Raw genomic sequence first — 26,763 nt, 5'->3', positions numbered from 1 at the left:
GGTTCCTCCTCTACCTTAAAATCAAATAAATTGCAACAATTCCTCTCTCAGGGCCTAGCCCCTAGACTAGCCATGCAGAATCAGATACTACTAGCCGAGCTATCAGAGACGGAAGACTATAAAAACAGCATTTGTCAGACACCAGCAAAGACACCTGCCCCCCCCAAATGGTCCTAACCCTTTCCCTCAGGATTGGGGAGCCTATCTGGTTAGGAAGGGCGCCTGGGTGGCTTAGTTGTTAAGCATCACCCTTCAGCTCAGGTCATGATCCCAGGGTCCTGGGATAGAGTCCCACATCAGGCTCCCTGCTCGGCAGGAAGCCTGCTTCTCCCTCTCCCACTCCCCCCGCTTATGTTCCTTCTCTCGCTGTGTCTCTCTGAAAATAAATGAAGAGCATCTAAAAAAAAAAACGAATCAGCTTCCAAGTGTCTACCCTTTCTAAAGTAACAGCCTATCTGAACCTAGAATAGGCAGAAAGAATTCTGCCCATTTCTTTGTAAAACCAACATCGAGGTCAAAATATCATTTGACTTTACAGTTCATCAGGCTTCTGGCCAGGGCAAGAGTATGAATGGAGGCCCAGCCCTACACTTGTTCCTCCTCCTCCCACTCCAGCTCCATCCCTTACCTGGGGTGGCCTTGAGCACAGGTGTGTGGACACCCCACCTCAGTTCCTCCTTGGCTGAGAGGTATAAACATGGGCACAGTCAGCCCTGGGAAGAGGGCCATGAGAAAGGGTGTCCAGAGTGTCCAGAAGGTGGTTTAGGAGGAGATGGGCCCTACAGCCTCACCACAGAGAGAAGACCGTGGCTGGAGGAAAGCCAGAGTGGGGTCCACTAGAACACACAGCCCAATGCAGGAAGGTGGTCCAGGTCTAAGAATGGTACCGCCTGGCTCGCCGACCAGTCTGCTGGGCCAGTTCGGGCTGTCCCCGTCTCCTTCCAGGTCTCGTGTTAAACTTGCACACTGGAGGTGTAGCTGGAGGATACAGGCACAAAACCCTGGCCGGGTCGGGGGCTGGGGAACGAGATCTGTCCCATCCCCTGGCACCTCCAGCAACCACAACTGAAAGGTATGGAAAGATCCACATTTTAAGTCTCACGAGGGGAGAAAGGAGGCAGGAAAGTGATACGAAATCAGGTAACTTGAGGTTAACGAGGAATAAATGAACCATTCATGCATGGGTTTGGCTATCTATGGCTTTCTCTTCTTTCCCATTTACTATGTATCTCCATTCCCAAGCCCAGGGGGGCTATGGTCTTTCATAAAAATGCAGATTCATGTGGGCTGTCAAGCACCAGTGTTCTGATGGGAGCCAAGGGCCACCTATTAGAATCCAAGATAGAATCGCAAATAAAAACCTCCCAGACCCCCTCGTCCCCTTAAGCCCCATTCTGGATGCCAAGTAAATGGTACCCAGAGCTAAAGAAGGCATTTCCCACAGGTCCCCCCCAAACACCTTCAAAGCAGACAGAATAATCTGCAGTATCTGCTCACTCTTAGTTTTCACTCACAAAACGAGCTCCGAGCAGGGAGGGGGCACCCCTCCAGCTGCCCTAGCCCAGGGCTGCTCCCAGGCTTCCCCGAGGGGAGCACCTGACCTTGGTTACCTGGTTCTTCCAGGGGGGGCTGCGCGCTGACCTCAGGTTCTGGAGTGACTTCGGGGGGTGGTGGGGGAGGGGCTGGTGGAGCTTTGACAGGAGTCGTCGACTCGGGGGTCTCAAATGCTTCTTCAGAGTCAGAACTCCTGATGGAGAGAGAAGGAGAGAAACGGGGTTAGGCAGGCGTCTGAGCCAAGTCGGCTCTGAGGGGCCAGGGGCCCCTGCTGCTGAGGCCATGTGGCCCTTGGATCCCTGCCTGGGACCCCTAGAACCGGGCTGGTTGCCCGATGAAGCTATTTGAGGACAGATGTGAGGAAAGTCATTTCCCAGCATGATTCCCAAGACTGAATCTCATTATCACCCGCTTTGTTCCCAAATGACATATGCTTTGAACTTAGCCCTATGAGAAATACGTATTTCTGGCCTCAGTGACAAAAACAAACAGGGGAATCTTTTGATCAACTCTGGCACCCAGTCGGTCAAACAGACAGTCACAGAAACACATTTCTTTGCCATGGTTCCAACACATCGTAGGGTCCCCACTCCGTGAAACCAAATCGCGTTCGGCCTTTCCACACCCATCATTCTCTCCTGCCGCCCTTCCTTCCCGGAGCTTCTCAGAACTTAATGTAGATTTAGTCACCTCCTAATTGTGTTAATTATCATTCTCATCTCCTGAGCTTCAAGGCCATGAGGGCAGCAGGCCTTACTTATTACAGCACCTCTGAGCCTAAGCCAGGAGGCAGTGCATACACATCTGTTGAATGAATGAATGAATGGAAGCTGGCAAGCCAGATCTCTGGAGGATGTGCCGGACCAAGACACAAACACAGCCTGCTGATCTCCGTGATACAGTAACAACCACTGCCACTCTACCCAAAGGTCTGATCTCAAAGAAAACTCTTCATCCAGAGAACTGGACCAAAATTTCACCCACAGGACACCCACCCCACCCAGAAATAAGGGGGAGGCTCCTCAACCAACGAAAGCCCGTGTCCTGGGCTCTGGAAAACCCAGAGTGGACAGCCCTTCTCCAGCACTCTGCTTCTACAGGGGGTTCAATTTTAAGCCAGAAAGAATGAAACTTCCCCAAATCATGGAGCCAGGCCTGCGTCCCCAGGCCACGGGGCAGCTCCTCCCTTGCTCAAATGCCCAGCGGGGCGCAATCCTGGACCAACCCCACTCAAGGCTGCCAGAAGGGCATGCCCTGGGCTGAGTCCCTACTCAAGCCATCATACAGAGACTAAGATGCCACTCGCTCATTTGCAACAAGCAAGGTCATTAGCAAGAGAGCGGATACTCAGGGCCGCGGCTAGCATGCGTGACCCAACTGGCAAATCTGGGTGAAGACACGTAATCAGAGGTGGCCGAGCCAGGAGAGCACGGAGCACGGAACGCTCTTGCTGCTGAGCTCCCACAAGGTCAAAGCACTCATGACCTCCACACAGGGCAGCCTCTTCTATAGACCGTCTGCCAGCTGGGGGAGAGAAGCAGGAAGCCAGCCAATCCCTCCACCGTCAGCCAGCACAGGAAAAAACAGCCATTTGGGGAGTTCTCCTTCAGAAAAATGTACACACTGATGCTTTTATGACTTGTTAGTGACTCGTTTTACCAGTGCCAAAGACCCCATCCCTCAGGATCCTGGCTCCTGCAACCCACCGCAAAACCCTCCCAGGGCCCAAAGAGATGAACAGAAACACCCAAGAAGCTTTTGATGGGCTCCGGGGAGCTGAAACTTGCACACTATCAAATTTCATGAGGAAAGACTCAACCACCACACACAGGACAGCCGCGCTGACTTTTTACAAACACACGTTAATATCAAAGGCCTTAGCTTTTGTCCAGGGAAAGTGAAGGAAAACAATAGATCAAGGTACCTGAGTTTTGCAAGGTTCCTTCACTGGCATGAAAAACATGAGGAAGTTACACAATGGAGTAGCAAAGAGAACCAAGAGTTTGGATCACCCTGGTGGGCCCTGGCTGTCACCCTGCCCCCAGCACGGCTTGCGTCAGGGGCAACACTGACAAGACACACGGAGCCAACTTGCCTCTTTCCAGAGCTTCCTTGAAGGGCCATCAGACTGGCTTCTCCACTGCTGGTCACCGCTGTCCACATCCACTGGGCCCACTCCACCAGGGGCCACATCCGCCAGGAGGCAAAAGCCATCTTTGCCAAAGGATAGCTTCTGTCCCCTAAAGTCCCACCCTGATTCTCTGGTTGTATCTCTGGGATCTAAATCTGTCCAAGATGTCAGCAAGGAGTTTTCTGCACTGCCGGCCACGGACACAGCAGGCTTCCCCAGCGTGCAGCCGGGACACGGAGTGAGAGGCTGCGTGCTCCTCCCGTCGCTTCTGTAGCCCTGGGCCCTGGCGATGCACAGCCTTAGAGCACAAAGGACCCCTACTCTTTCTCTCAGCATGAGCAAGCGACAGGGAGAGCCGGATGCTCTTGGGTCCGAGCTGCTGAATTCCAATGAGGTCTCCCAGGCTGCAGCTGCCCGGCCCGTGCACCTGCTCGGAAGGGACCGCCATTCACCACTGCCCTGTTGGGAGGGAGACGGCCCATCAAGCCCCTTTGTGGCTCCTTGCCTGTTGACCATGAACCGTTTCTGCATCAAAACACCACGGGGGACCGTGGACCACGAGAATGGCCCTCACTTCCGGTGATGCCTGCGTTGTGTTCACATTTCCGCGCTCTCTCCCAGGAGCAGAGAGCAAGTTAATTAGAGGAGGCGGATGGCAGCTTTTTTAATTAGCTCTTTTCCCCCTGTTCAGTTTCCCAGAGGGCTCAGAAACATTTCTGAGAGCAGGGATTTCTGCAGTCCACCCACAAAGAGCTTGTACATAAAAATAAAGCAGCACTTTGGAGGCCCAAGGCGGAAAAGCAGCTCCCCGTCGGCTGTTTGACTTTTTTTTTTTCCCCTACTAGAAAAAAACCAAAGTACAATAAATGATTCTGTTATGGCTCCACACACTTTCCAAATGAAAGAAAAGGAAATTAATTTGCTGCAAAGATGCATCAGAAAGAACGTGCCACTCCAGTCTGCTAAAACATCTCTAAATTAGAGGGAAATGCATTCACCAGGATAGACGGGTGCTATGTTATTAGATAAGCAAATATGCAAATGAATGCAAATAAAATGAGACATATGTCTTTCCCTCATGTCAAAAGCTAGCTCATAATGACCACGCATGAAATATGGTCCCAGCATGAAAAGCTTTATAATGGTTATCATATGCCCAACTTTCTGTTACGAGTCAGGCACTGGGCGAGGCCCATTTGCACATTTCTCTCTCGTCTTCAAACCAGCCCGCCTGCTAGAGAGCAGGCTCACTTTACAGATGGCATCACTAAGGCTTAGGGAAGCAAATTACTTTGCCCTTGGCCATCTAGTTAGCAAGCAATGGCAGATGGGCTCAAATCTAGAACTGTATGCCTATAAGATCTGTGCCCTTTTCACTGTCTTGGTGGTTTCCAAACATTCTCAACAGCAGAATTCTTCTTCCAAATACATCCCCTGGGTGGAGCAAAGCAGTATTTCATTGATTTTATAAGCTCAATTTATAATATATTCTTATGACAAAGTCTATCACTGGGAATAATAAAGCTGTCTTGACAAACTTGAAAACCTGACACCAGGGGTCGGGGATGCCAATCGCAGCATCAGACCTGCTGATAGCTCCCGGGCTGGCAGTCCTGACACAGACGATGACTGACTGCAAACAGCACCTGTTTTTTCATGGCTTGTCCTATGAACACAGGATCTTCTCGAGTAAGGCAGACAGGGCCGAGTAGCTATGTAGCGGTACAAAACCAATTCATCCATCACCACCAGGCCATATGCTGATGGTATCCAACCCCACGCAGTGTAGTGTGCACGGACGGCAAGGAAAGACAGAAACGTGTAACCCCGAGGGCAGAGAGACCGTGCTAGCCACCAAAACCAAACCCGCCAAGCTCCCAGCTGTATGTTAGCAAAGTATTAAGAGTATTTTTTTGAATATGTTTTCAGATTTCAGAGAATCTCTAGACAGTTCTGAGCTCCCGCTGAGCACACAATGAAGAAATCAGTCCCTCCACAGATGACGCACCGTATTAAAACAGAGCACTATGTGGAAACTGTCCCCAAAGTGAGCCAGCTGGCAAAATGTAGAACTCCCTAGGGCCCGTTGCCCTATCTTTTTGCTTAACTCTCAGTATTTTCAGGTTTTCCTTCTATGAACTATAACAACAAAACAGTGTAAGATCAACACCCACCAAAGAATACATTAATGTAATATAGGTTAGCATAATAAATGATAAAAGTTAGTATAATAAAATCACATATACACAAAAGTATGTGTGAATGTATCCATGTATAAATAAAATACGATTATCTCTTTTTTTCAAGATTTTATTTATTTATTTGACAGAAAGATACACAGCGAGAGAGGGAACCCCAAGCAGGGGGAGTGGGAGAGGGGGAAGCAGGCTCCCTGCTGAGCAGGGAGCCCAATGCGGGGCTCGATCCCAAGACCCTGGGATCATACCTGAGCTGAAGGCAGACGCTTAACAACTGAGCCACCCGGGAGGCCCTCTTTTTCTTTTTAAGTTTATTTACAATCCCTACACCCAACGTGGGTTTCAACGTGGGGTTCAAACTCAACAACCTCCCCATCAAGAGTCACACGCTCTACAGACTGAGTCAGCCACGTGCCCCCAAACCTGGGCATCTCTTACTAAAGAGACGCTATAAACGTAGTTTTTCAGCTTATCATTAAACAGTTACATTTTGCTCAAGTTTTATGGGAAGTAATTCAAGGGCTCAGGAAAAGAAATCTCAGACACAGTAGAATGAATCTTCCAACTCTGAAGATGGAAGAAAATGTCCTATCCCGACACGCTTACCACGTCCTTTTAAACAGGAAAGGAAACTGAGGCCAGGAGAGCTGCGGCGACTTCCCAAGGTAACCAGCCCATTTTGGCAGAGCTTCAGGTTGGCCTTCCATGGCACCAGCCTGCTTTCATTAAACGCTGCCTGCACATAAGAAGGCAACCCCCACCTCCTAGCCGCAGTGCCCCGCCCCCTGAAAATCTAAAGTTACCTGTACCTACGTGCTATCTGATTACCAAGAAAGAGTTCATTCTTTTTTCTTTAAGGATTTTATCTATTTATTTATTTTAGATCAAGGGAGAAAGAGAGAGAGAGCAGGAGCTGGGGGAGGGGCAGTAGAGAAGGGAGAGGGATGACTCCGTGCTGGGCGTGGAGCCCCATGTGGGGCCTGATCCCACAATCCCCAGATCATGACCTGAGCTGAAACCAAGAGTTGGACGTTCAACTGCCTGAGGCACCCAGACATAAGAAAGAGATCCTTCTACAGCATGGCTAAAGGGAAGTTACTATGTAGAAAGTCGTCTATTTCTACAGCAATTTCTCAGGATTCTAGTGAAAGGGAGCCTGGGGACTGAGGTTTTGCAACCACCTGCCCACCAAGAGTGAAAAGCCACAGGCAGGGCCCCAGGAGACCCACTTTCCGTGACATACGCCCCACTCCCGAGCAAGACTACAGGCGTCCCTCTGGCCTCCCTCCCTTTGAGACCAAACCCAGAGAGATGTCATAGTGCTGGCCCAGAGCCCGCTGTCGAGAGGAGGCTCAGATCCTCCAGGCCAAGAGAACGCCTGTCATTGCTGAAGAGAGGGAGACCTTCCAGAAACAAAACGGAGCTCTCAGCAGATCAGACCAGCTCCTTCCTCTCCGCATGTAAGGATCTGATGGGTTTGTACGTGAGAGGGTATTTTTGAAACTGCTTTGCATTAAATTCGATTCATCAAAATATTCCCCTCCAGACAGCCCTGACAAGAAACGCTGTCTCTGTCGTCACATGGGCACGTACTCCCGCGCGCGCACCCACACAGGCTCCCCTCCTGGTCCAAACATCCTGACCAGACGGGCCCCGTTTTCGGGCTGACCGAAGAGAGTCCATCACGGTCCTGTGCCCGTCGTGCGGACAGAAAAGGAATCCGCTGTGCAGGATCCCTCCTCAACATTCAGGTCATTATTTCAGGAACATGATTTCAACACGACCAAGAGCTAAGACCCTTCTTGAGCTGTGAGGTGACTGAGGAGACCACAGTCAGGTGCCGTCTTCCACGAACACAGAGCTAGAACTGGCGAGCCAGGCTGCTAGAGTTTTCCAGACTGAAATTCCCGCCAGCTACGTCGCTCCCTCTATCTGGGTGAACAAGGGCCAGTCACTTGACCACCTGGGCCCTTGGATGGTTTGTCCATCCTAACTGGGAAAAATAACTGTAAGGATCATCCTTTCCCTGTATTACTGCAGCTCTGATTCTGCCCTTGGCCTCCAGCCCTTAGAAACTGGGGGAACTTCCTAGCAAGCTAAGTCTTCCTTTTCATTTCGTCACAGCTACCGATCTGGGCATGAAGGAGAATCTGGAGCCTACACACTATGTGGGATGTCTGTCCTGCCAGGCAAAGGGACTCTCGGGGTCACACTGACCTTGACTTCATCCTTCCCTCCAAGTGCACACCACCCACACACCCCAGGTTCGGGGAGGGTTTCCAGAATGGAGGAGGCTTTGGTGTGGGTTGCAACGGTGTGTACACATGTGCCCAGCGAAACATCCCTACACACTTTGTTTTGAAATTGGCTTCTCTGCAGCAATACCGGGCACTTAGCAGAGCAGACGCTCCAAGGGCCGAGTGCCTTCGCGCAGGCCACATCGGATGGAGGCCGAGCCAGCAGCCCTGGGCTCCTGATTCTACCTGTTTGTAACTGGATCCTGGAGAAATGCCAGAATGCCAATCAAGTCTCAGGAGAAAGAAAGAAAGAGAGAGAGAGAGAGAGAAGGAAAGAAAGGCCTCGACTGCCCTTCAATGCCCTTGCCTTCTGCAACGATATCGCCAAAATCTCATCTTTGTAGCTGAACTCCTTGCTTGGGTAACTTAAGCTGGAATCTTTAAACTCAGCTTCTTAAAAACTCAACTGGAAAAAAGATATTTATAGACACCAGCAAGAAAAGATGGGACACACAGAACTGAGAAAGACCTAAGAAGGAGCTTCCAGCAGACTGTCGTTAAGGGTCCTGCTCTTTTCTCTAGAGAGAACCCCAGAGCACTGTGCCCAGTCCGACGGCTAACAAGCAGTCTCCCACGCAGCTAAGACAGCACCAGCAGTCAGGGAGACACAGAAATGTCTCTGTTCAACCACGTATGCTGAAGACCCTGCACCTTCCTCAATGAAAAGCTCTTCTGGTCTTGTCTGAAAACACACTTATCCTCCTTTTATATGCTGTTCTAATGGGTTTGTGTTACGGACTGTGTGTGTGTGTGTGTGTGTGTCTGTGTGTGTGTGTGTGTGTGTGTGTGTGTGTGTGTCTGTGTGTGTTCCCCACATTCGCACTGAAATCTCACTCTCAATGTGATGGACGTGACTCGAAGCTGCTCGGGCCCCATGAAGGGTAGGAGCGCCCCTTACAAAACAAGCCCCAGGGAAGAGCCTTGCCCCTCTGCCACGTGAGGACGCAGAGAGAACACGACCATCTATGACCAAGGAATCAGGTCCGCACCAGACACCCAATCCACTCGTGCCTGGACCGTGGATTCCCCAGCCTCCAGAACTGCACGGAATAAACGTCTGTTGTTGAAGCCGCCCCGTCTGCGGCACTTTTGTCATTCCAGCCTCCGCAGACCAAGACAGTCTCCTACCTCATTTCTGAAACCAAAACAAATGAGAAGGAGCAGGGAAGACAGACACGTAGGCAGCATCCAGGAAGCCTGAGTGATCTGTGAGACAGAAGGGCCGTCAAAGACGATGCAGCAACTCGGAAAGAAGAGTAATGCCTGCTGAACCCCTAGGGTGTCCCCAGCGCCCCGCAGGTACCAGAGGCCCCCCTCCCCCAGCACCCACATGGCTGACGCGGGCGTGATGGGTTCACGTGTATAGTCAGGATAGCTCCAAATTGAGTAATAAGCAGGAAAAAACAGCAAATTAAGGAATTACATAGAGTGCAAGCTTATCTGGGACACAACAATTAGATATATATGCAAATATACATGAACACCCATGCATATTTACATAACACACGCATATCTGTGTGGAGACAGATATAGACCTACACATAGACAACAATGTGTGGTTTCTGTAATCTGAAAGGAGTATCCGAGCACAAGCGCACGCTGGCAGGATGCTGGCCTGAAGGGGGCAGAGCCCAGCCACAATGCTGGGGACGCCAGTGGCCTTCCCAGATCTGCTCAGTGTGATCTCCCAAAGCCCAAGGGTCCAGGATGCAAGGAACGGAGCTTGGCTGGGTCTGATTTGCTGGATTATGTCCAAGGCAACATGGTGTAAGGGAAGGAGCTGACCAGGAGTTCGGGGAAAGGGCAGCAGCCAGAACCTAGCCTTCCTCGCGCACAGCCTAGGACAGACCTGCCCGCCTGGGACCTGCCCCTTCAGGTGCCCCCGCAGCCGGCAAGAAGCACCCATCCTGCTTCGCGAGCTCACCCGGCACACGGCACAAGCATCGCTCTGATTTCGGGGTGCCTTCCTGGGCACTGCCTGGGTTCCAGGATGGGGGCCTCAAGCAGGGACCGCGCACCTCAGCGCATGTCATGGTTTGTTCCTCAGTTCCCTCACCTGTCCTCCCTCTGGCCCTCAAACAGGCAAGGCATGTGGACATCATTCCACAGTTTCAGTTGGGCTGGACACCTGTTCCGAGCTGGGCACCGGGGCGACCACGTCGGACACCCCAGCTCCCTGCTCTCAGGAAGCTCCAGTCCTCCTGGGGCCGGAGGGTGACAATCCAGAACCGAGGGGCCCAGTGGCCCTGCAGGGGCAGAACCGAGACGAAGCACAGGGCTTGTGCTCCCTGTCCCAAACCAGTGGGTCTCCTCTACGTACCAGGGGCTCCTGCGCATTGGCAGGCTGGAGGGTGTGAATCAGTCTCTACCACGTTTGGGTGCCAACGGTTTCCAGGGCATCACCAACTCCAGGGCGAGGGACCAAACAACAGGGTTTCCACATCTGGATCCGTGACCGCCCCCATGGGGACAGCCGGCCAGGCCAACCGGTCTCCCCTGCCCTCTGCCTCTCAGCCTCACCTTAACCCAACCCTCATTCAACCACCACTCGGGTGCCCAAGGGGCCCCAGCTCTGCCCTCCTGACTATAACCTCTGGAGGTTCCTGGAACCTACCCCGGGTGACAGGAAAGGCTGTAGGCTAACCACACCCAAGAGTTAGAGTTAGCCAAGAGCCTTCTGCAGGAGGGTCAGGTCAGGTTACCCTCACTGATTGGCATCTTGGACAAAGAGAGAGATCATCACCGGGTCAAAGGAGACTCAAGTGCTAAGCTCAGAGCAGATGCCGTCCGCTCAGTAGAGCAAGGGCGGTCCGGCCTTAGCTTTCTGGGCCCCCAAGTTCTTTATGTCCAAAGCACCCTCACCGAAGTGTCTGTCTGTCCGTCTCCATGTCTATCTCTGTGCGTCTCTGTCTGAGGCTCTGAATTGGGTTCGGTTTCTCTCTGTCCTAGAGCGCGTCTCAGTACGTGTCTTCCTCTCCTCTGCCCTCCCTTGCCCCTGTGTGAGCGTGAGTGTGAACGTGAATGTGTGTGTGTGCGTGCACGTGCCCTCCACCCCTGCCGGGCATCTGCATCCCTGACCACCACCACCCCACACTGATCTTTGGTCAAAAGGGGGAAAAGCACATTTGGAGGCTGTCCCGCTAACCTGAATTCTGCCCTTTCTACCGATAATTAAAGCTCATGTGTTTTGACTTTATAATTCATCACTTATAGTTCTGTCTTTAGAGTGGTCCTTCAAAGCCTTGCAAATTATTATTAATAATAGCAACGGAGAAAGGATTTGAGGGCTCTTACTGCATGGGACGTTATCCGCCCCATACTCACCCCTTCCTAATGTTCAGCACACACTCATTACTGACTCACGCTGAGGCCAACGCTTTAACATACAGAGCTGACCCATGAACCACACAGGGGTTGGTGCACCAACGCCCCACGAGCCGTCAGAATCCAAGTATAACTTTTGACTCTCCAAAAACTTGACTAGTAGTAGCCTACTGTTGATCCGGAGCCTTCCTGGTAACATAAAGAGTTGATCATCACATATTTTCCATGTTACATGTATTTTATACTGTATTTGCACAAGAAGTAAGCCAGAGACAAGAAAGTATTGAGAAAATCGTAAGGAAGAGAAAGTATATTGACAGTACTGAACAGCCGCCAAAAAAACCCATACAAAAGTGGAGTTGTGTCGCACAAACCTGTGGGGTTTGAGGGTCAAGGGTACATACCTTACAGGTAGATTTCACCCAGTCTGCTAAAAACCTCAGCGGCCCAGAAAGCATTGTGAGCTCCCTGCGCCATCCAAGCAGCTGTGACTACAGATGAGAGCATCACGCCCTCCCACTGAGACAACTGACCTTGATCGAGACTCTGAAGCTTTGCTAACTGAAAGAAGTGAGCCCAGAGTGGGTTTAGTTTGTTTTATTTCATTTATCTGCACATCAGTAATTCTCCCGACATTGCCCAGAGGTGACACTCGGCCAATACCTCCCCCAGCAGCTCCTCGTGAAGCACCAAGACAAACTTCGGAAAAGTTCCTTCCCAGCTGTGCTAAGTAAATGGCGATGTGGGATGCATTGGGTATCTCAGCCACGACCATGACGTTGCACCCAGAAACATAAATGGAACAAACCTGGACGTGAGCTAGAATACTTTAGTAAAAAGTCTGGCATGTAGAAAATTTTAAAAGCTCATTTTTCTACCAGTGTCTGCAAACAGGCTTTTTGTGCGATAAAGGAGCAGCACTTAAATCTGTCCCTTTCCTTCCAATCTCTTTACGGGACCAAAAAGAAAAGAAGGACTTGTAAACAGCCTGACTGTTGCAGAGAATAAGTATTGTTCAACGCCTTGAAAACACACATTTCCTGAAGGCACTGACTGCTTCAGAATATTTCCACCCCATTCTCTCATACATAATGCAGCAGCATCACACAGTCTTTGACCCACTTATTAAAAAAATTCTGAACAGAGGGGCGCCTGGGTGGCGCCGCTGGTTAATCATCAGACTCTTGATTTTAGCTCAGGTCAGGATCTCAGGGTCCCGGGATCGAGTCCCCCGCTGGGCTCCCCCCATCGGGCTCCCTCCGTGCTCAGTGCGGAGCCTGCTTGGGATTCTCTCCCTTTCCTTCTTCCTCTGCTCCTCCCCACGCCCCCTCGAAATAAATAAATAAAATCTTTAAAAAAATATTCGGAATAGATAATGTCTGAATGAAATCATGTTCTTCACGTATACTATCGGAATGACCTGATTCGGATAATTTTGTAGAAGGAAACCAGCACAATATTCACAAAATATAAACAAGAGTGCTTACAGACCTGGCTCCAAAATTTGTGCTCCTCCACCAGGGAGGTGAGCGATTTCAGACAGGTTCCTGACACACCTTACCTGGGCCCTTTTCCTCATCCGTGCGGTGGCACCTGCCACCAATGGCATGAGGTCGTTCTGAGAAGGGAGTCTGCCCTCAGACCGTGCCGGGCACACAGAAGGTGTCTACTCTCCCCAGTCCTTACCATGTCAGAATTCTACAGCCAGGAGTATCATATCCTTCGCCTGAACATAATCAGAGAAACCCAGAGCCAAGTCCATTGTCCCTGCTTGTAGTCAGGGGACAGCTATACCAATGATTGGTGAATTTCCAGAGCAATGAGAAAAGAATGTGATTTTTTTGCTCTTCCCACACACCCTCGGCTCCCCTCCCCAGCTCACACACACACACACACACACAGCCTGGTAAAATGGCTGTGGGTGAGGAATTGTAAAATCAAGCAATAAATCCACTCGAATATTTACTGAATTAATTCACAGCCAGTCTGACAGAAATTGTAATCAGCAAAGGAGAAGGAGTGTTCTGGGTTCTGGGGTGCACTGGGGAGCTTTTCTCTCTCTTGCATTCCCTGAAAGGAAGACAGACATGAAGACAGACATGATGAGGGAAGGAGGAGCCAGTCATCCCAGGGCTGGGGAAAGAAGGTTCCAGGCAGAGAGAACCACAAGATGGTGAGTCCTGAGGTGGGAAGGGGCTTGCCAGTTGCAAAGGGCAGGCTGAGTTATGGGCCCCCCAACCGCTGGGGAAAAGAAGAGGGCCAGGAGGAGAAAGTCTGCCCTGAGGAGCTGGAGAGCCTGGGGAGGGCTTCACATGGGGAAGAACTTCCCCTACATATGGTCTTCAAGGCCACCAGGACTGCTCTGACAAGGGCAGCAAGGCAGCAGTGGGGGAGGGAGACAGCACCTCACCTCGGCGGGGAGACAGGAGTCCAGAGACAGAAGGTGGGGCCCTGCACTAGACAAGCAAGGGGGAAGGACAGAGGGAGAAACAGCTGCAAAGATGAGTAGTCAGACTCGAGACTCCCATGGCAGGTTAAGGAAAAAGCTGAGATCCCAAGTGTGCTTTCAAAAAGTTTTGGCTAAGATAAGCATTTCCTTTTTCTGTCACTGTAACAGATACTAGAAAGAAGATAGCTTTTCTCAGGGTACCTGGGTGGCTCAGTCAGTTAACTGTCCGCCATCGGCTCAGGTCATGATCTCAGAGTCCTGGGACGGAGCCCCCATGTGGGCCTCCCTGCTCAGCGGGGCATCCCTCGGTAGCCTCCCCCCGCCCCCGCCCCGCTGGTGCACTCGCTGGCTTCAGCTCTCTCTTTCTCAAATAAATAAATAAAATCTTGGAAAAAAATAAAGAAAAAAAAGAAAGAAGACAGTTTTTCTTGACTTCAAGGGACCCTGAATCATCTCTTAACAGCAGTCGATTTAATAACAAAAGTATCAAAGCCGTAATCAGTGGTTTGACTATGACAAGGCTGAGAAGCAACCTCAGATTTCAATTACATAGAACAAAGCTCCAATGATAGATACGATTTCCCACAGCAAAGGAGCAAACTGTCCCAAGGTTAAGGGTTTTGTGACAATAACCCAATTGAGTTAAAATAGACTCTCAGAGCTGACCTCTGTGCCACCACACTACTCAGTTGGATGATAAAAGGAACAGAGTAAGGTATAAATCTGACAACGGCCACCACCTGACAATTATTTCCAGTCCTCATGCCTTCAAGCCCTCCGACTTACCAACAAGCCCCAGCCCTCCCCCTTATTTTTAGGACAAGGGCAGCCCTTTGTGCTTTGTCTTCTCAAATCTCTTGCATCAAAGGCTCCAAGTTTTCCATTATCTCAAGGGTCCTACTATTTTAAAAGTCATGCTTCTGGTTTCAGCTGGAATCTTAATGAAAGTTGAAGCAAATAATTAGGGGCTTATCTCTTCTTTATTTGTCACAGGACATGCCGACGGGCCAAGCATTAGAAGAAAAAGAAAGAATCACGGATTTTGGCTCGCACAAGCGGAAGGAGGTGATAGCACACATACTCTGGTATGAATGGAGAATCTGACACATGCTGCCCAAAATTAAGATGGGAAAGCTCTGACTCTTGACAATTCCATATTGCACTTCCTTCAAAAGCCAACACCAGAGGGGTTCATTTGCTTGGCTCAGGAGGTCAAGGCCAACAAAGGACTGAACGGATTGGCCCATTCAACATCAGACATGATGACGGAAATCCATCAACCAAATCATCGTTCCCGGAGCACCTGGATGGCTCAGTCAGTTAGGCGTCTGCCTTCAGCCCAGGTCACGAACTCAGACTCCAGGGATAGAGCATCAGACTCCCTGTATAGCGGGGAGCCTGCTTCTCCCTCTGCCCATCCCCCCTTTTGTGCTCACGCTCTCTCTCAAATAAATAGGATCTTTAAAAAAAAATAAATAAATCATTCCAGAGCTGCTAAACAAGTAAATACAAAACCTACAACGAAGACCTCAGTGATGGAAAACGTTTCCACCAGAGAACATGCAGAAATACTCTGATACAGGAGAAGAACCAGACACTCTCCTATGTGCTATTTCAAGACGGAGGCCCCGCAAATCCTTGCTTTCCGCCCTGGACACCACTTTCACCCCAGGATGTGGGAGCAATGCCTCCGAAAGAAAGAGAAAGAGAAAGAGGAGGAGAGAGCCAGCGTCACAGAGAGCAAGGGACAGACACTTGGTGCTCGAGCAGGTAACGGGGGGCTCGTCTGCGGGGCAACCAGAGGTGAGCCGGACCTTCCCCTCCCCGTGCATCAAATGCTTTCCAGCTCTTTCCAGGTCCCACACAGGAGAAAACGCCCGCTGCTTACTGACACGTACGCCTGGGGTGAACTCCAGGCTTGGGCGCCTCTCAAAGCCTGAGATGCTGCTCCTTCTCCTGGGAGAATTCCAAGTGCCCAGCCAGGGTCTGGCGCTGCAGCAGGACCCTGGTGCCTGGACAGCCCCACCTCCACTCCGTCCCCCAAATCCCTTCCTCCTGCTGCGGAGTAATGCCATGGCTTCCTCGCAGCTGCCAGGCCTGGGCCTTATCCCTCCCCGTTGCCTTGTCCTTCCTGCTTCAAAAACCTCACCTGGGAGCCTCCCTTTCTTTTATCGCTTCCAAAAGGCCCCCCGCACAGGCCCCTCGCCCTGCTAGCGCTGCTTCTCCCCCACGCAGCTGCCTTTCTCTCCCTCTCGCCTCCAGCCACCATGGCTCCTTCCAAATTCCTCAAGTTCCCACCGCCGCCTCCCTTGGGGGCCGACCTGCTCCAGCCAATCGCACACACATCCTGGCTTCCTGGGGTCAGACCAGCCCTTTAAGCAGCTCTCATCTGCGAGGCTAGCTATAAAGCCATACATTTTCTCAGGAAAAAGACAAAAAAAAAACCCCAAAATTATTTCTGTCTACATATATAATGAGATCCAAGTAAAATGATGCTGTATATTCACTCAGTCGGGATGAATCGTGGGCCCTGCACAGATGTCCTCTTGTACCCTGAAGAACAGCCCCGCCTACTCCAAACAGCCCCCAGATGGGCAGCCGTGCAGGCACTAAACCGTTATCTATGGGGGCATAAAACTAGAAGGTTCTTTATTAACTAAGAGGGACCTCGGGGGAGAATTTCAGGAAAGCCAGTTTTCAAACAGCTCTAAAGAGGAAGATCGGCTCTTAAGTCTATGAATAAGGCTGCCCAGTATCTTCAGTGGCAAATCTGGAAACTCAGAATTACAGTTTATGTGACAAGGAACATAATAAAGAAATAAAGGTGGGCTGTCTTCTCCCTTGCCCCTTGAACACACACCCAAATCTGGTCACAAGACTCCTCCATCAAAGGCTGCCCACGGCTGCCCGAACTCCTTAGTGCGACTTGCGAGGCCTTCCAAGATTTGGCCCCTGCAATCTCCCTCTAGTCCCCCACACCCAGCCCTCCAGGACCCTCCCGGCCCCTCTGCACTGGCTCTTGCTGTTCCTTCCACCTGGCTGCCCTCCTGCCCAACAGACACCTGCTCAGGAAGGTTCAGCAGGATGGCCCCTCCTCCATGCAGCCCTCCATTACTTTATCTCCACTAGACGCTAAAGTGTCCGTCCCAGTGCCTAAAACACCCAAGTGCATGTTTGGGGTGCACAACATCAGCCTCCCCCAGGAGACTGTGAGCTCTTTGCATACCGGTTCCTTTGTCTGTGCGTGACAGTGGCCTCCAAGGTACAAAGGGCCCAGCCATCATTGTGCCTCTTTGGCTTCTTCTATTTTTCTATCTTACAACCTGACTGGTCCAATTCCATCATATATATACGTATTATATATACATATATTATATATATATATATTTTTTTAAACCAATCAAATATTACACCTGGGTATGAGGGCAATACTTCCCAAGGCCCCTGAGATTTGGGTAATTTATAGTTTCTCCAGGCAAGCCTTTACCCATCACCCCCGTACCTCTGGTTCCTTCCCACACACCATGCCAGGAATTTAAGCTCTGAGTTTTAGAAGAGGTAGTCACGTATGGAGATGGGGGAAAGGCAGTATTCAGGAAATTACAAATATAACACAACATGTAATAATGTAGCATAACAATATAATACGACATAACATAACATAATATGATACAACATAACATAACATAACATGACCTATTTTGCGCATAAATTGGGAAAGGCACGGCGTAAAGCCAGGAAAGCGAACACAAGGACGAAAGGGCATTATTTGAGAAAGCCCATCCGAGCGGGCTGGTTTCCGACGCCAGGACCTTCTTTTCCACTTCACAGGCACTATGGGGTTTTCTCGGGGAGTGATACTAATGCATCCTTTGGCACCATGTGCCAGCATTTCAGGGTTTTCTTCCCCAGACTTCACTAGGAATTATGCTATATTAAAACAAACAAAAACCCACGAGCAGAATACTTCACAAACATGTGCATGTGCTCCCCAGCGTCGCCAGCATGACCATGCCTCTTCTCTCCAGCTGCAGAATCTCCCAGCCACAGGGAGGGGGCGGGGGTGCTAACCCCACCGTGCAGATGTCGTGACCGAGGCTCCACGGGCACAGAGTCGGCTGGCAGCGCACACGTCCGGGAAACCAGGACAGCTGTGCACTGAGCCAGCGCCACGTTCCGCTAGCTTTTCAAGGTGGCCTCTGTCGAACCTCGTGCTGCTCCTAACAGCGGAGCTGGGCTTGTCTGTGGTGAGCACGTTCTCCCCATGTTTTCTTGGGAGCAGTGGGTCTGTTCGTCAGGCATCCTGTCCATCTTAATGCCGCCCGGCTCTCTGGTCCAACCACAGTACACTGGCCACAGACATGGACCCACAGTCACCCAGTCATCTAGTGAGGAGACAGAACCCTGCCCTGGCCCACGGAGGCCATGTGAAGGGACAGGACTCAGGGCCTCCCTGAGGGAGGGAGAGAGAGGCCAGGAGAGCTCTGCTGGCTGCAGCCTCCGCTCAGGCCCCTGTCCACGGTCCTGTGCATGGGAGCAGGTGGCTGGTGACCACAGGGCCCCAGCTCAACCTTGAGGTGGCCCCAGAGTCTGGAGGCAGCCCCTGGATTGTACAGTCAGGCGGGGTGCTGAGAGCTACATCCCAGCGAGGGGCTGGCTCCGACAGGCTCTTCCCCCATCTGTTACTAGAACAACTGGACGTGACAGACTTGGGGCACGAACACGTCTTCATTTCCGAAGTCCCACTTTCCCTCATCCGCACAGACAGCACCGTCAGGCCCCACCTTCCACCACAGTATACCTCATCCTTTTTTACGTGGAGCCCCTTCCCTCAGCAGGAGGGAAACACAATCAGCAGGAAAACACTGCTGGAAGCTTCCAGCCAGACGTAACTGTCCTCCTCCTCTTGCTCCTTCCCCTTCCCTGGGCTTCAGGTCACGTCTCTCAAGCCTGGTCACTAAAGATATTCACTACAGGTGTCAAAACACCTGAGTTGTCCCCAAGCAGGCTTGCCTCCCGAGACATCCCAGTTAGGGCAGGAGATGTAAGCTGAGCGGCTCAAGATCCATCACAGACCAGCCGCGCACTCCAGTGCTCCCCAGTTTCCTCGCCCCTCTGCCCTGGTGTGTCCAGGTCCGTGCAGACAGTACCAGAGGCTGCGGCACCCAGCTCCCCCAGCAGCTAGGGTGCCAGGTCAGAGGGGTCGCCTCAGGTAGTCTCAGGGGCAGGTCCCCTGTTGGACATCAGAGAATGATCCTAAAGGCCACCAACCCTATCACTTTAGGTGGTTCGGAGCTTTCTTCCAGAGGGGAAGGAGGGAGCAGGGTCCTTTTTTCCAAAGTCGTCCTGGTAACTATCCCTGGAAGAACCCTACGTGTTGGTCACAGGAGACACAGGAGACCTCTGGTCTTTAAGTTACTCTGAATGGTTTGCGTCCACACCTTCCACCAAAGGTGCCTGGCTAAGTCCACAGGCAAACCCCTTCTGAGGAAGGAACATTCTAGGTACACCTCTGCCCAGGGACACCCTACCAGATCCCAGGCTCCTGGTCACAAAACTTCCCATCCAGCACTTACAAACGTTGCCAGTCACTGGTTCAGGAGTCAAAACGCCCAGCAGACTCGGGCTGTCGTGCCTCAGCGGCCAGACTGGCCCTGTGCTCCGACCCCACAGCCTCATACACACTCTACGCCCAGTCCCCTCCATCTTCTTCCCCAAGAGCAGGGTCCCTCAGACACTGATGCTGTGGGAGACCTTCTCTTCCCCACAGCCCTGCCCTGCAGAGTGTGCCTTTGGGCCATTCTCTCTCCCCTGAGCATTAGAGGAAAGGAACACAGTCCCAGGATCCTCCTCAGAACGAGGCTGGGCCAGGAAATTCCACGCATGACCTACGTGTGTACAGATGTTTTCCCTAAAGTAAAGCCAGCCTCTCCAGCCTTCTTCCTGGAAAATACTCCCACTTCCAGGCATGCCTCCCTCAGCAGAACAATTAGCCATTATGAACTTCCACCAGGGCCCTGATGAATGGTTAAGGGGAACAACTCTCAGAAGTTGGGCCCCTTTGATCCAGACTGTTCCTGAAGTTCCAGAGACCCAGACCTGATCCCCATTAGAGATGGTGCTTAGCGGGGAGAGCCTCGGGAAACGCCACCCCCCGCAAAAGCCAGCCAGCCACACACGGATTGGGAACTTTTACTCTGACATTCTGCTCCCCTGAGTATTTCCCCCAGCCCAGACAAAGAGCAGCCCAAGCTCTAACAGATGCCAAGCTTCAAGTTCAACAAATGGTCTATCTTTAGCCAAGTCCCACTCAGGATGAACCTGGTAAACAACCACCTTTTTTGGAAACTGATCGTTTGAGCATCCCTGAGGAGATGGAAGGAATCAGAAAAAAAATGATACTTTAGGGCAAAGACACAAGACACAAGGGTAGGCCACGGTCATGGGCCCACGGTCCATGATTTTTATCCCCAAATTAACCATCCACTGCCTTCCTCTGGGGAGAGAGAATCTGCAGTCTCAGCTACTTTGCTGCCCTGGGAGGAAGCCCCAGTCCCTGCTCATCAAACGATACAGTCCATCTAAAAATATATTTTTTAGCAAATCGGAAGTTAACGGGAAGAGACTCAAATGACTGCCAGACTCTCTGAATGAAGATCAGCAGGAAAGGCCCCAGTGGTGTTTCACAAATGATGGGCTTGTGGGATCTGAAACAACATTCTGGCAAAAATAGGCTCCCCATGACTTCTAAGATCCTGACGTTTCAGCTCTAAAATTCCCCGACTCTGGGTCTCCACAAACACCTTGGAGTAAGTGAAGCCCGAATGCTGAGAGCAGCACCCTGGGCCCGACAGTCGGCCTGTGTTCTCAGCCGCCCAAGGACACAGAGCAAACTGAGGAGGGGGGCTGCTCCCACCCCTGCCTGGAGCCAGAGGCTGCTCCTGCCTCCATTTAAGGACCAAGCAGAGGAAACCGTGGAAGGGGCCAACCCAGAAACAATCTTCCGCAATCAGGAGGGCTGACAGGTGCAAAACGTGCTCTGGGAAGCCCACCAGCCCTGCAGGGACTTTCCTGCAGAGCCGGGGCAGAACCTGTGCAGAAGACCCAACTTCCTGGCCCCGGGAGAAGGGCTAAGAACGCAGAAACAAAAGGAATCCACTGCAGTTTGCCCTCCACGCTCCCCCTCTGCCGCCCCCCACACTCTCCCCCTCTGCCCCCCACCTCCTCTGAAGCCTCTGGAGCTCAGGCAGGAGCTGCCTCATCCACCCAAGAGGCTTCCTGAGGTGGAAGAGATGAAGGCAGCAAGAGACACCCCCCGAGAGATGGCCAGAGAGAGTGCAGAGCTGAGCGCACAGCTCTCTAAGAAGAGCAAACCATGTGAGAGGGGAGAATGGGAGACGGGCAGAGAGAGGCCCCAGCTGTCACGGAGCTGACCTGCGGGCCGCTGAGCCATGGTGCACTTTCCTGGGACGCTGTGGGAACAAGCATTTAGGCAGGGTCACACATCCTTCAGCCAGTAGCACTGGCTGGCTCTTGTGTCACCACACGGTGGCGACAGGCAGGCTGATCACCAAACTGGCTGTCCCTGCGGCCGTGGGTCCAGTCCTCACATGGGGCCCGGAGGACCTTAACACCTGAGGTCCAGTCAAGCTCCCACTGCCCCCCAAGTCCCCGCAGCAGGTCCCCCTCCGTGGGCTCAGTGTGCCTATGACTGTGCTATATGCGTTCAACGAGACACTTAGCGAGCATGTCCTGTGCTGTGTGAGAGACTGGGGACAAGCAGGATAAACAGAACGCTCTCAGGATCCTTCCATTCTGACGAGACCCGTGGAAAGAGACTGCAAATAACTACCAACAGGCAGAGAATTACAAAGAACTCACACAGGAGCAGGCTACGGAGCTGTGGTGTCCAATACAACTGTCTCCTGCCAGACGCAGCAATTTCAATTAAAATTTAAAATCCAGTTTCTTGGAGGGGCTGCCCACATTTTGAGGGCTTAAAAGCCACATGTGGCTAGGTGGCGGTCATCCTGGGCCGTGCAGATTATACAACTTTTCCATCATCCCAGAAGGTTCTACTGGACAGCACTGGAGAGTAACGGCAGAAAAAGCTATGGAGGACTGAAGCTGGAGAAGGAGCCAGTCTGGCCAGCACAGCGCAGAATGCTTTCTGGACCAGCTACCGCACGTGCAAAGGCCCTGAGGTGGCTGAGCACTGCATGTTCAAAGAGTTGACAGGTGTTCAGTGTGGGTGGAGAGCAGCTGGCAAGGGGAGGTGGGAGGCCAGTCCTGCAGCACCCTCCCCCACACAGGGAAGCTAGGACTTCAGATGGAAAGCTATGGGAAGCAGACACAGGGAAGGGCCATGATCCAGGCTGTTTAAGGAAGAAGGAAGGAGAGGGAAGAGAAGACCAGACTTTACTACCAGGTTTCTGGGTGCAGCAGCTGGCTGGCTAGGGAGCCATGCGCTGAGACAGGGAGGGGCACTGGGACTGGGTTGGTGTGTATATAGGTTATTTGTGTTTGAGAGAAGGAAAGTCATCAGTTAAGTTTTAGATACTCAAAGCCCGAGCTCTCTGTCAGAAACCCGAGAGGAGACACGAAATGAGTCGCTGGAGCTCAGAGGAGAGGGGAAGGTATAGACCAGGTGTTCTTGGTATGTAATAGTACTCAAGTCCATGAGACATCTTGGGGAGAGCAGAGAGAGACATCAGCTTGGCCCAGGCCAAAGACTTGAGGATCCCTGAGCTCATATACGGTCATGAGGGTAGGGGGACACGGAGCCCTGTGCCACCCCAACCAGCTGTATGACCGGGGCCAGGGGGTCAGCAAACTATGACCCACTGCCTGCTTGTGTAAATAGGGTTGCCTAGAACAATGGCTTACTAATGGTCTGTGACTGCTTTCACACTTGAACAGCAGAGCTGAGTTCCTGCAACAAAGACCATATGGCCTGCAAAGTCCACAGTACTTACTCTTCAGCCCTTTACAGAAAATGTTTGCTGAGCCCCCGACTGCTCTCCCAACCTCAGAAAGCCCTCGGTTTCCTCACCTATAAAATGTGGGTGGAAGTGCGTGTCTCATAGGATTCACGGATATAAAAGTTCTATAAAGTTTCTGCTAAATCTAGTCTGCTGGGCCGGGGGCTGCAGAACCCCTCACTCTCGGCTTTCCCACTGCAGCATCCAGCTCTGTTTCCATGTTCCGTGACGCAAACAGCACACACCTGCTCTCCAGAAACAACGCCTAACCTGAGTCTGTAAGTACAAACAGTGTCCTCTGAGCGACTGCCCACGAAGGGTGGGTGTGTGCAAGCGACTCGGGCTAAGTCTGCTCTTCGAGGCCAGCCAGTCCCACGCCCCAGGACTCCCACCCAGGCTGAAACCCAAGCATTAGCCCACGAACAATTGGTTTTCACGGAGCCACTGTGTGCAGTGCCCAAGTCCGCACCATCAATCTTAAGGGGAGAGGAGGGAATTATTCAACATCCTTTGCTTACCCAGGAACTCGCCCATCTCAGGCAATCCATCTGGCAAGGACAGCCAATCACATTGCTGGCAAGGACAGCCAATCACATTGCTGGCTGAAGTGGTTCCTAGGCAACCAAAGACAGAGCCACAGAAAGAACCCACAGACCGTGGAAAGAAACATGGGGACGGGGGCTGAGGGTCAAGGCGGGGAGAGTGGCCCAGACTCCACTGACCCAGAGGTAACGCTCGCCCGTCCTGGCTCCTCACCCCACCATCCCGTGGGTGGCGCCCCAGCCCAGTGCCCCCGCAGAAAGGGACAGCATGAGTTCCCGGGCAACCGGCAGCTACCTGGAGGGCCTTGGAATGTTCTTGGCCGTCAGCTCACCTTAGAGAAAGCCTACAGGTAAGCCCCACAGAGAAAGCAGTAAAAGGCAACAGGGGCCATACTGGACGCATCTAGGAACGACAGCCAAGGAAAAGCACCTGCTATTGGACTCAATGTTTTTGCAACACCCCCCCCCCCCCCCCCCGGCAATAATCCATTTGTTGAAACTCTAATCCCCAGTGTGTTTGGCATCTGGACGTGGCACCTAAGGGAAGTAATTAGGTCAGAAGGGTGGAGTCCTCGTGAATGGTGTCAGCGTCCTTCAAAGACGACACAGATCTCTCCCTCTCGCCGCCCCCTCCCCTCTCCGTCCTCCGGCATCCTCCTCCCCTCTCTCCCCCACCACAAATCTCTGCTCCCTTGGCTGTGGCCAGGGAAGCACGGAGGGCACAACCATATGTAAACCTGGAAGAAGGTCCTCACCAGACACCAAATCTGTCCGCACCCTGACCACCTGGGACCTGAAGCCCCCAGAACCCAGAGCCATCAGGGTCTGCTGTTGAAGCGCCCCCAGCTGTGGTATTTTTGTCCCAGCAACCTGAACTAAGAGTCCCCGGCAGGTTCCTTCAGGACTCGGGCAACGCCCAGTTGCCCAGCCTTCGGAGGGTCGGGGGAACAAAACTACTAAATTTCGTCCAGCGCTAATATACAAAGTGAAAGGCACTTCCTGGAGCTGGACTGCTGCCTGCAGCCCGCAGCAGGGATGCTGTCATTTAAGTGAAATGACTTCGCCAAGGGTCACCTCAAGAAAGATCCAGGGAGGCCTAAAGACTGATCCTTATCAGGAGCTCCAGCAGCCCTCTCCGGCCCCTTCCGAGCTACTGAAATGACAGCAATTTCCAGGCACATAGTGTCCCCACTTTTGTCACAGCCCGGTGCTCTTGTCTTCTGAGTCTTCACAGACAAGGGTCCTCCCCTCTGAGAAACTCTGGGAGGCAGGTGGGGACTGAACAGCCTCCCAGATGGAAAGACAGGACGGAGGATGGGGAGCCACAGGAAAAGGAAGGGCCCAAGTCTCTGCTTCCTCTGCTTTCTCATCTGTGACTCAGATGGGTGCACAGGTCTGTCCCCTGCCCCCACCCCCGGCCATGAGGTCCACCCACAAGTTCTCCCTGGCCTGGCCACTGTCTCAGTTACTGTTCTCATCCCACCTGCTCATCAAACCGCAGCCCAAACTCATCAACTTTCCCCCAGGCTCCCAATCCAGTTCTGTCCTGGCCAAGGCGACATCGTTCTCTTAGTCCCGAGAGGAGCTAAAACCTTCACTGCATCCCTGCCACCATGTGCAACCTTCCCCACCCCCCCCCCCCCCCCCCCCACCAAGGCCGGCTGCTCCTGGCTTCCTCGCCTTTCTCCACCTGGCCTGGCGCTCCTACTCTGATCTACAGGAGCATGGGCGGCACGGGTTCCCCTAGCTGATCCTGATCGGGGCCCCGGGGAAGGGGGGGGGGGGGGGGGGGCGGCTCCAACCACACAAAGGGTAAAGTACTTCCTGCTGCTGCACTTAGCAGAGGCTGAGCCACAAGGGGCTGCCGGGGAGGGAAGGCACAGGCAGGAGCGGCCAGTCTGACCCACAGCGGCTGCCACGCTCCCTGGAACACTTCCTGTCCCCTCCCCCCCCACTCCCACCCCCAATCCTGCACTGTCCAGCCATCCACGCTGGGAAGGAGTGTTTTCTGCAGAGGATTTCTTCTCTCTGAGCCACTCCTGTTCTGTTTGGAAACAGGGGCTACTGCTGCTACCAGACCTTCTTTCCCGGACAGCGAAGAAACAGCCCAGAAGTGGTCAGAGTTCCTCAGGGACCAGGACGGAGATGCCTAGCTAGCTTGGGGCTTCTCAAACTCCCTTTTCTACATACAACTCACCTGGCATCTTTACAAATCTCTGGTTCGGGGCACCTGGGTGGCTCAGTAGGTTAAGCTTTTGGCTTAGGTCATGATCTCAGGGTCCTGGGAGCCTACTTCCCCACCTGCCTCTCAGCCTACTTGTGATCTCTGTCAAATAAATATTTTTAAAAATCTTTAAAAAATAAATAAATAAATAACAAACTCTGGCTAAGTGGAGATTTGGATTCAGCTAGTCTGGTGGGGGAGGGGGGGTGCTGAGGTCATCTGTAACAAGCTCCTGGGCAAAGCTGATGCAGAGTCTGGGGACCACCCCGGGAGGAGCAAAGGCAGGGTCAGTGCTAGAGCTTCCAAGCCCCTGCCCCACCTCCCAGCACTAAGGGCCTTCCTGCTCCTCCAGACCAAGCAGGAGACCCAGGACTCACCTACCCCACCCCGACCCGCTTACCAGACTGCACTCTGTACAGAGCAACACCACCAGCTGGGGGTACAAAAGCTGTCCAAAGACCCCCCAAACCTGAAATCAGAAGGAAAGACATCCTGGAACTAACAAAATTCCTGCAGGCACTTCCAGATCATCTTGCCTCCCTCGGTCCTTGGGTTTCACTCTCTGCACAGGCCCAGCTCAGGCCCACCTTTCCACAGAGAAAAAGGAGAAATGGTCCCCCTGGATTCCAGGTTTCATGGATGGTGTCTCCGCAGGTGTGCACCCCGAGTCCGCCTCCATCCCCGCAACCCCCACAACAGCAGAAGCTCCTTTTTCCTCCTTGAACCAGGTGCTGCCCTGAGTTCTGTATTACTCACACACGCACGTTTTTAGGCGCATGGAAATACAGACTATTGTGAAAGGCTTGTGCCTGTACAGAAAAGGGGTGCTCTCTTAACACATTTTTTTAAACCTCTGGACTGTAAATGAGTGACCCTGTACTGGAAAAACAAGCTCTGATTACTGAGACAGCAGAGTTGGGATTTTAGAGAAGAGCAGTTGCTAGACATGGCACCAGCCCCGAACATTCCCTCTCTCTTCATTGCAAAAAAAAGGTTAGGGGAATGGAGAGTGGGATCTGTGAGCGACTATCCTACAGACCCATATTTAGAGACGTCGTCAAGC

General features: G+C 52.3%; 1 protein-coding gene across 6 annotated transcripts in view; it reads right to left on the bottom strand.

Annotated features, from left to right (window-relative positions):
- The window catches only part of TACC2 (transforming acidic coiled-coil containing protein 2), a 188,412-nt gene that overhangs the window by 44,658 nt on the left and 116,991 nt on the right, over nucleotides 1-26,763 (bottom strand). For 3 of the 6 annotated variants that reach the window (XM_059398732.1, XM_059398736.1, XM_059398733.1), the window contains exon 7: nucleotides 1,602-1,747. In XM_059398732.1, coding sequence (XP_059254715.1) covers nucleotides 1,602-1,747 — 146 coding nt within the window. The remainder of the gene's footprint in view (nucleotides 1-1,601; nucleotides 1,748-26,763) is intronic. The other 3 variants (XM_059398734.1, XM_059398737.1, XM_059398738.1) reach the window with 1 other exon arrangement.

Source organism: Mustela nigripes, chromosome 4 (assembly GCF_022355385.1).
Source record: "Mustela nigripes isolate SB6536 chromosome 4, MUSNIG.SB6536, whole genome shotgun sequence".
NCBI classification, from domain to species: Eukaryota; Metazoa; Chordata; class Mammalia; order Carnivora; family Mustelidae; genus Mustela; species Mustela nigripes.
The sequence above is the reverse complement of the archived record's forward strand: the minus strand, read 5'-3'. Positions and strand labels throughout refer to the sequence as shown.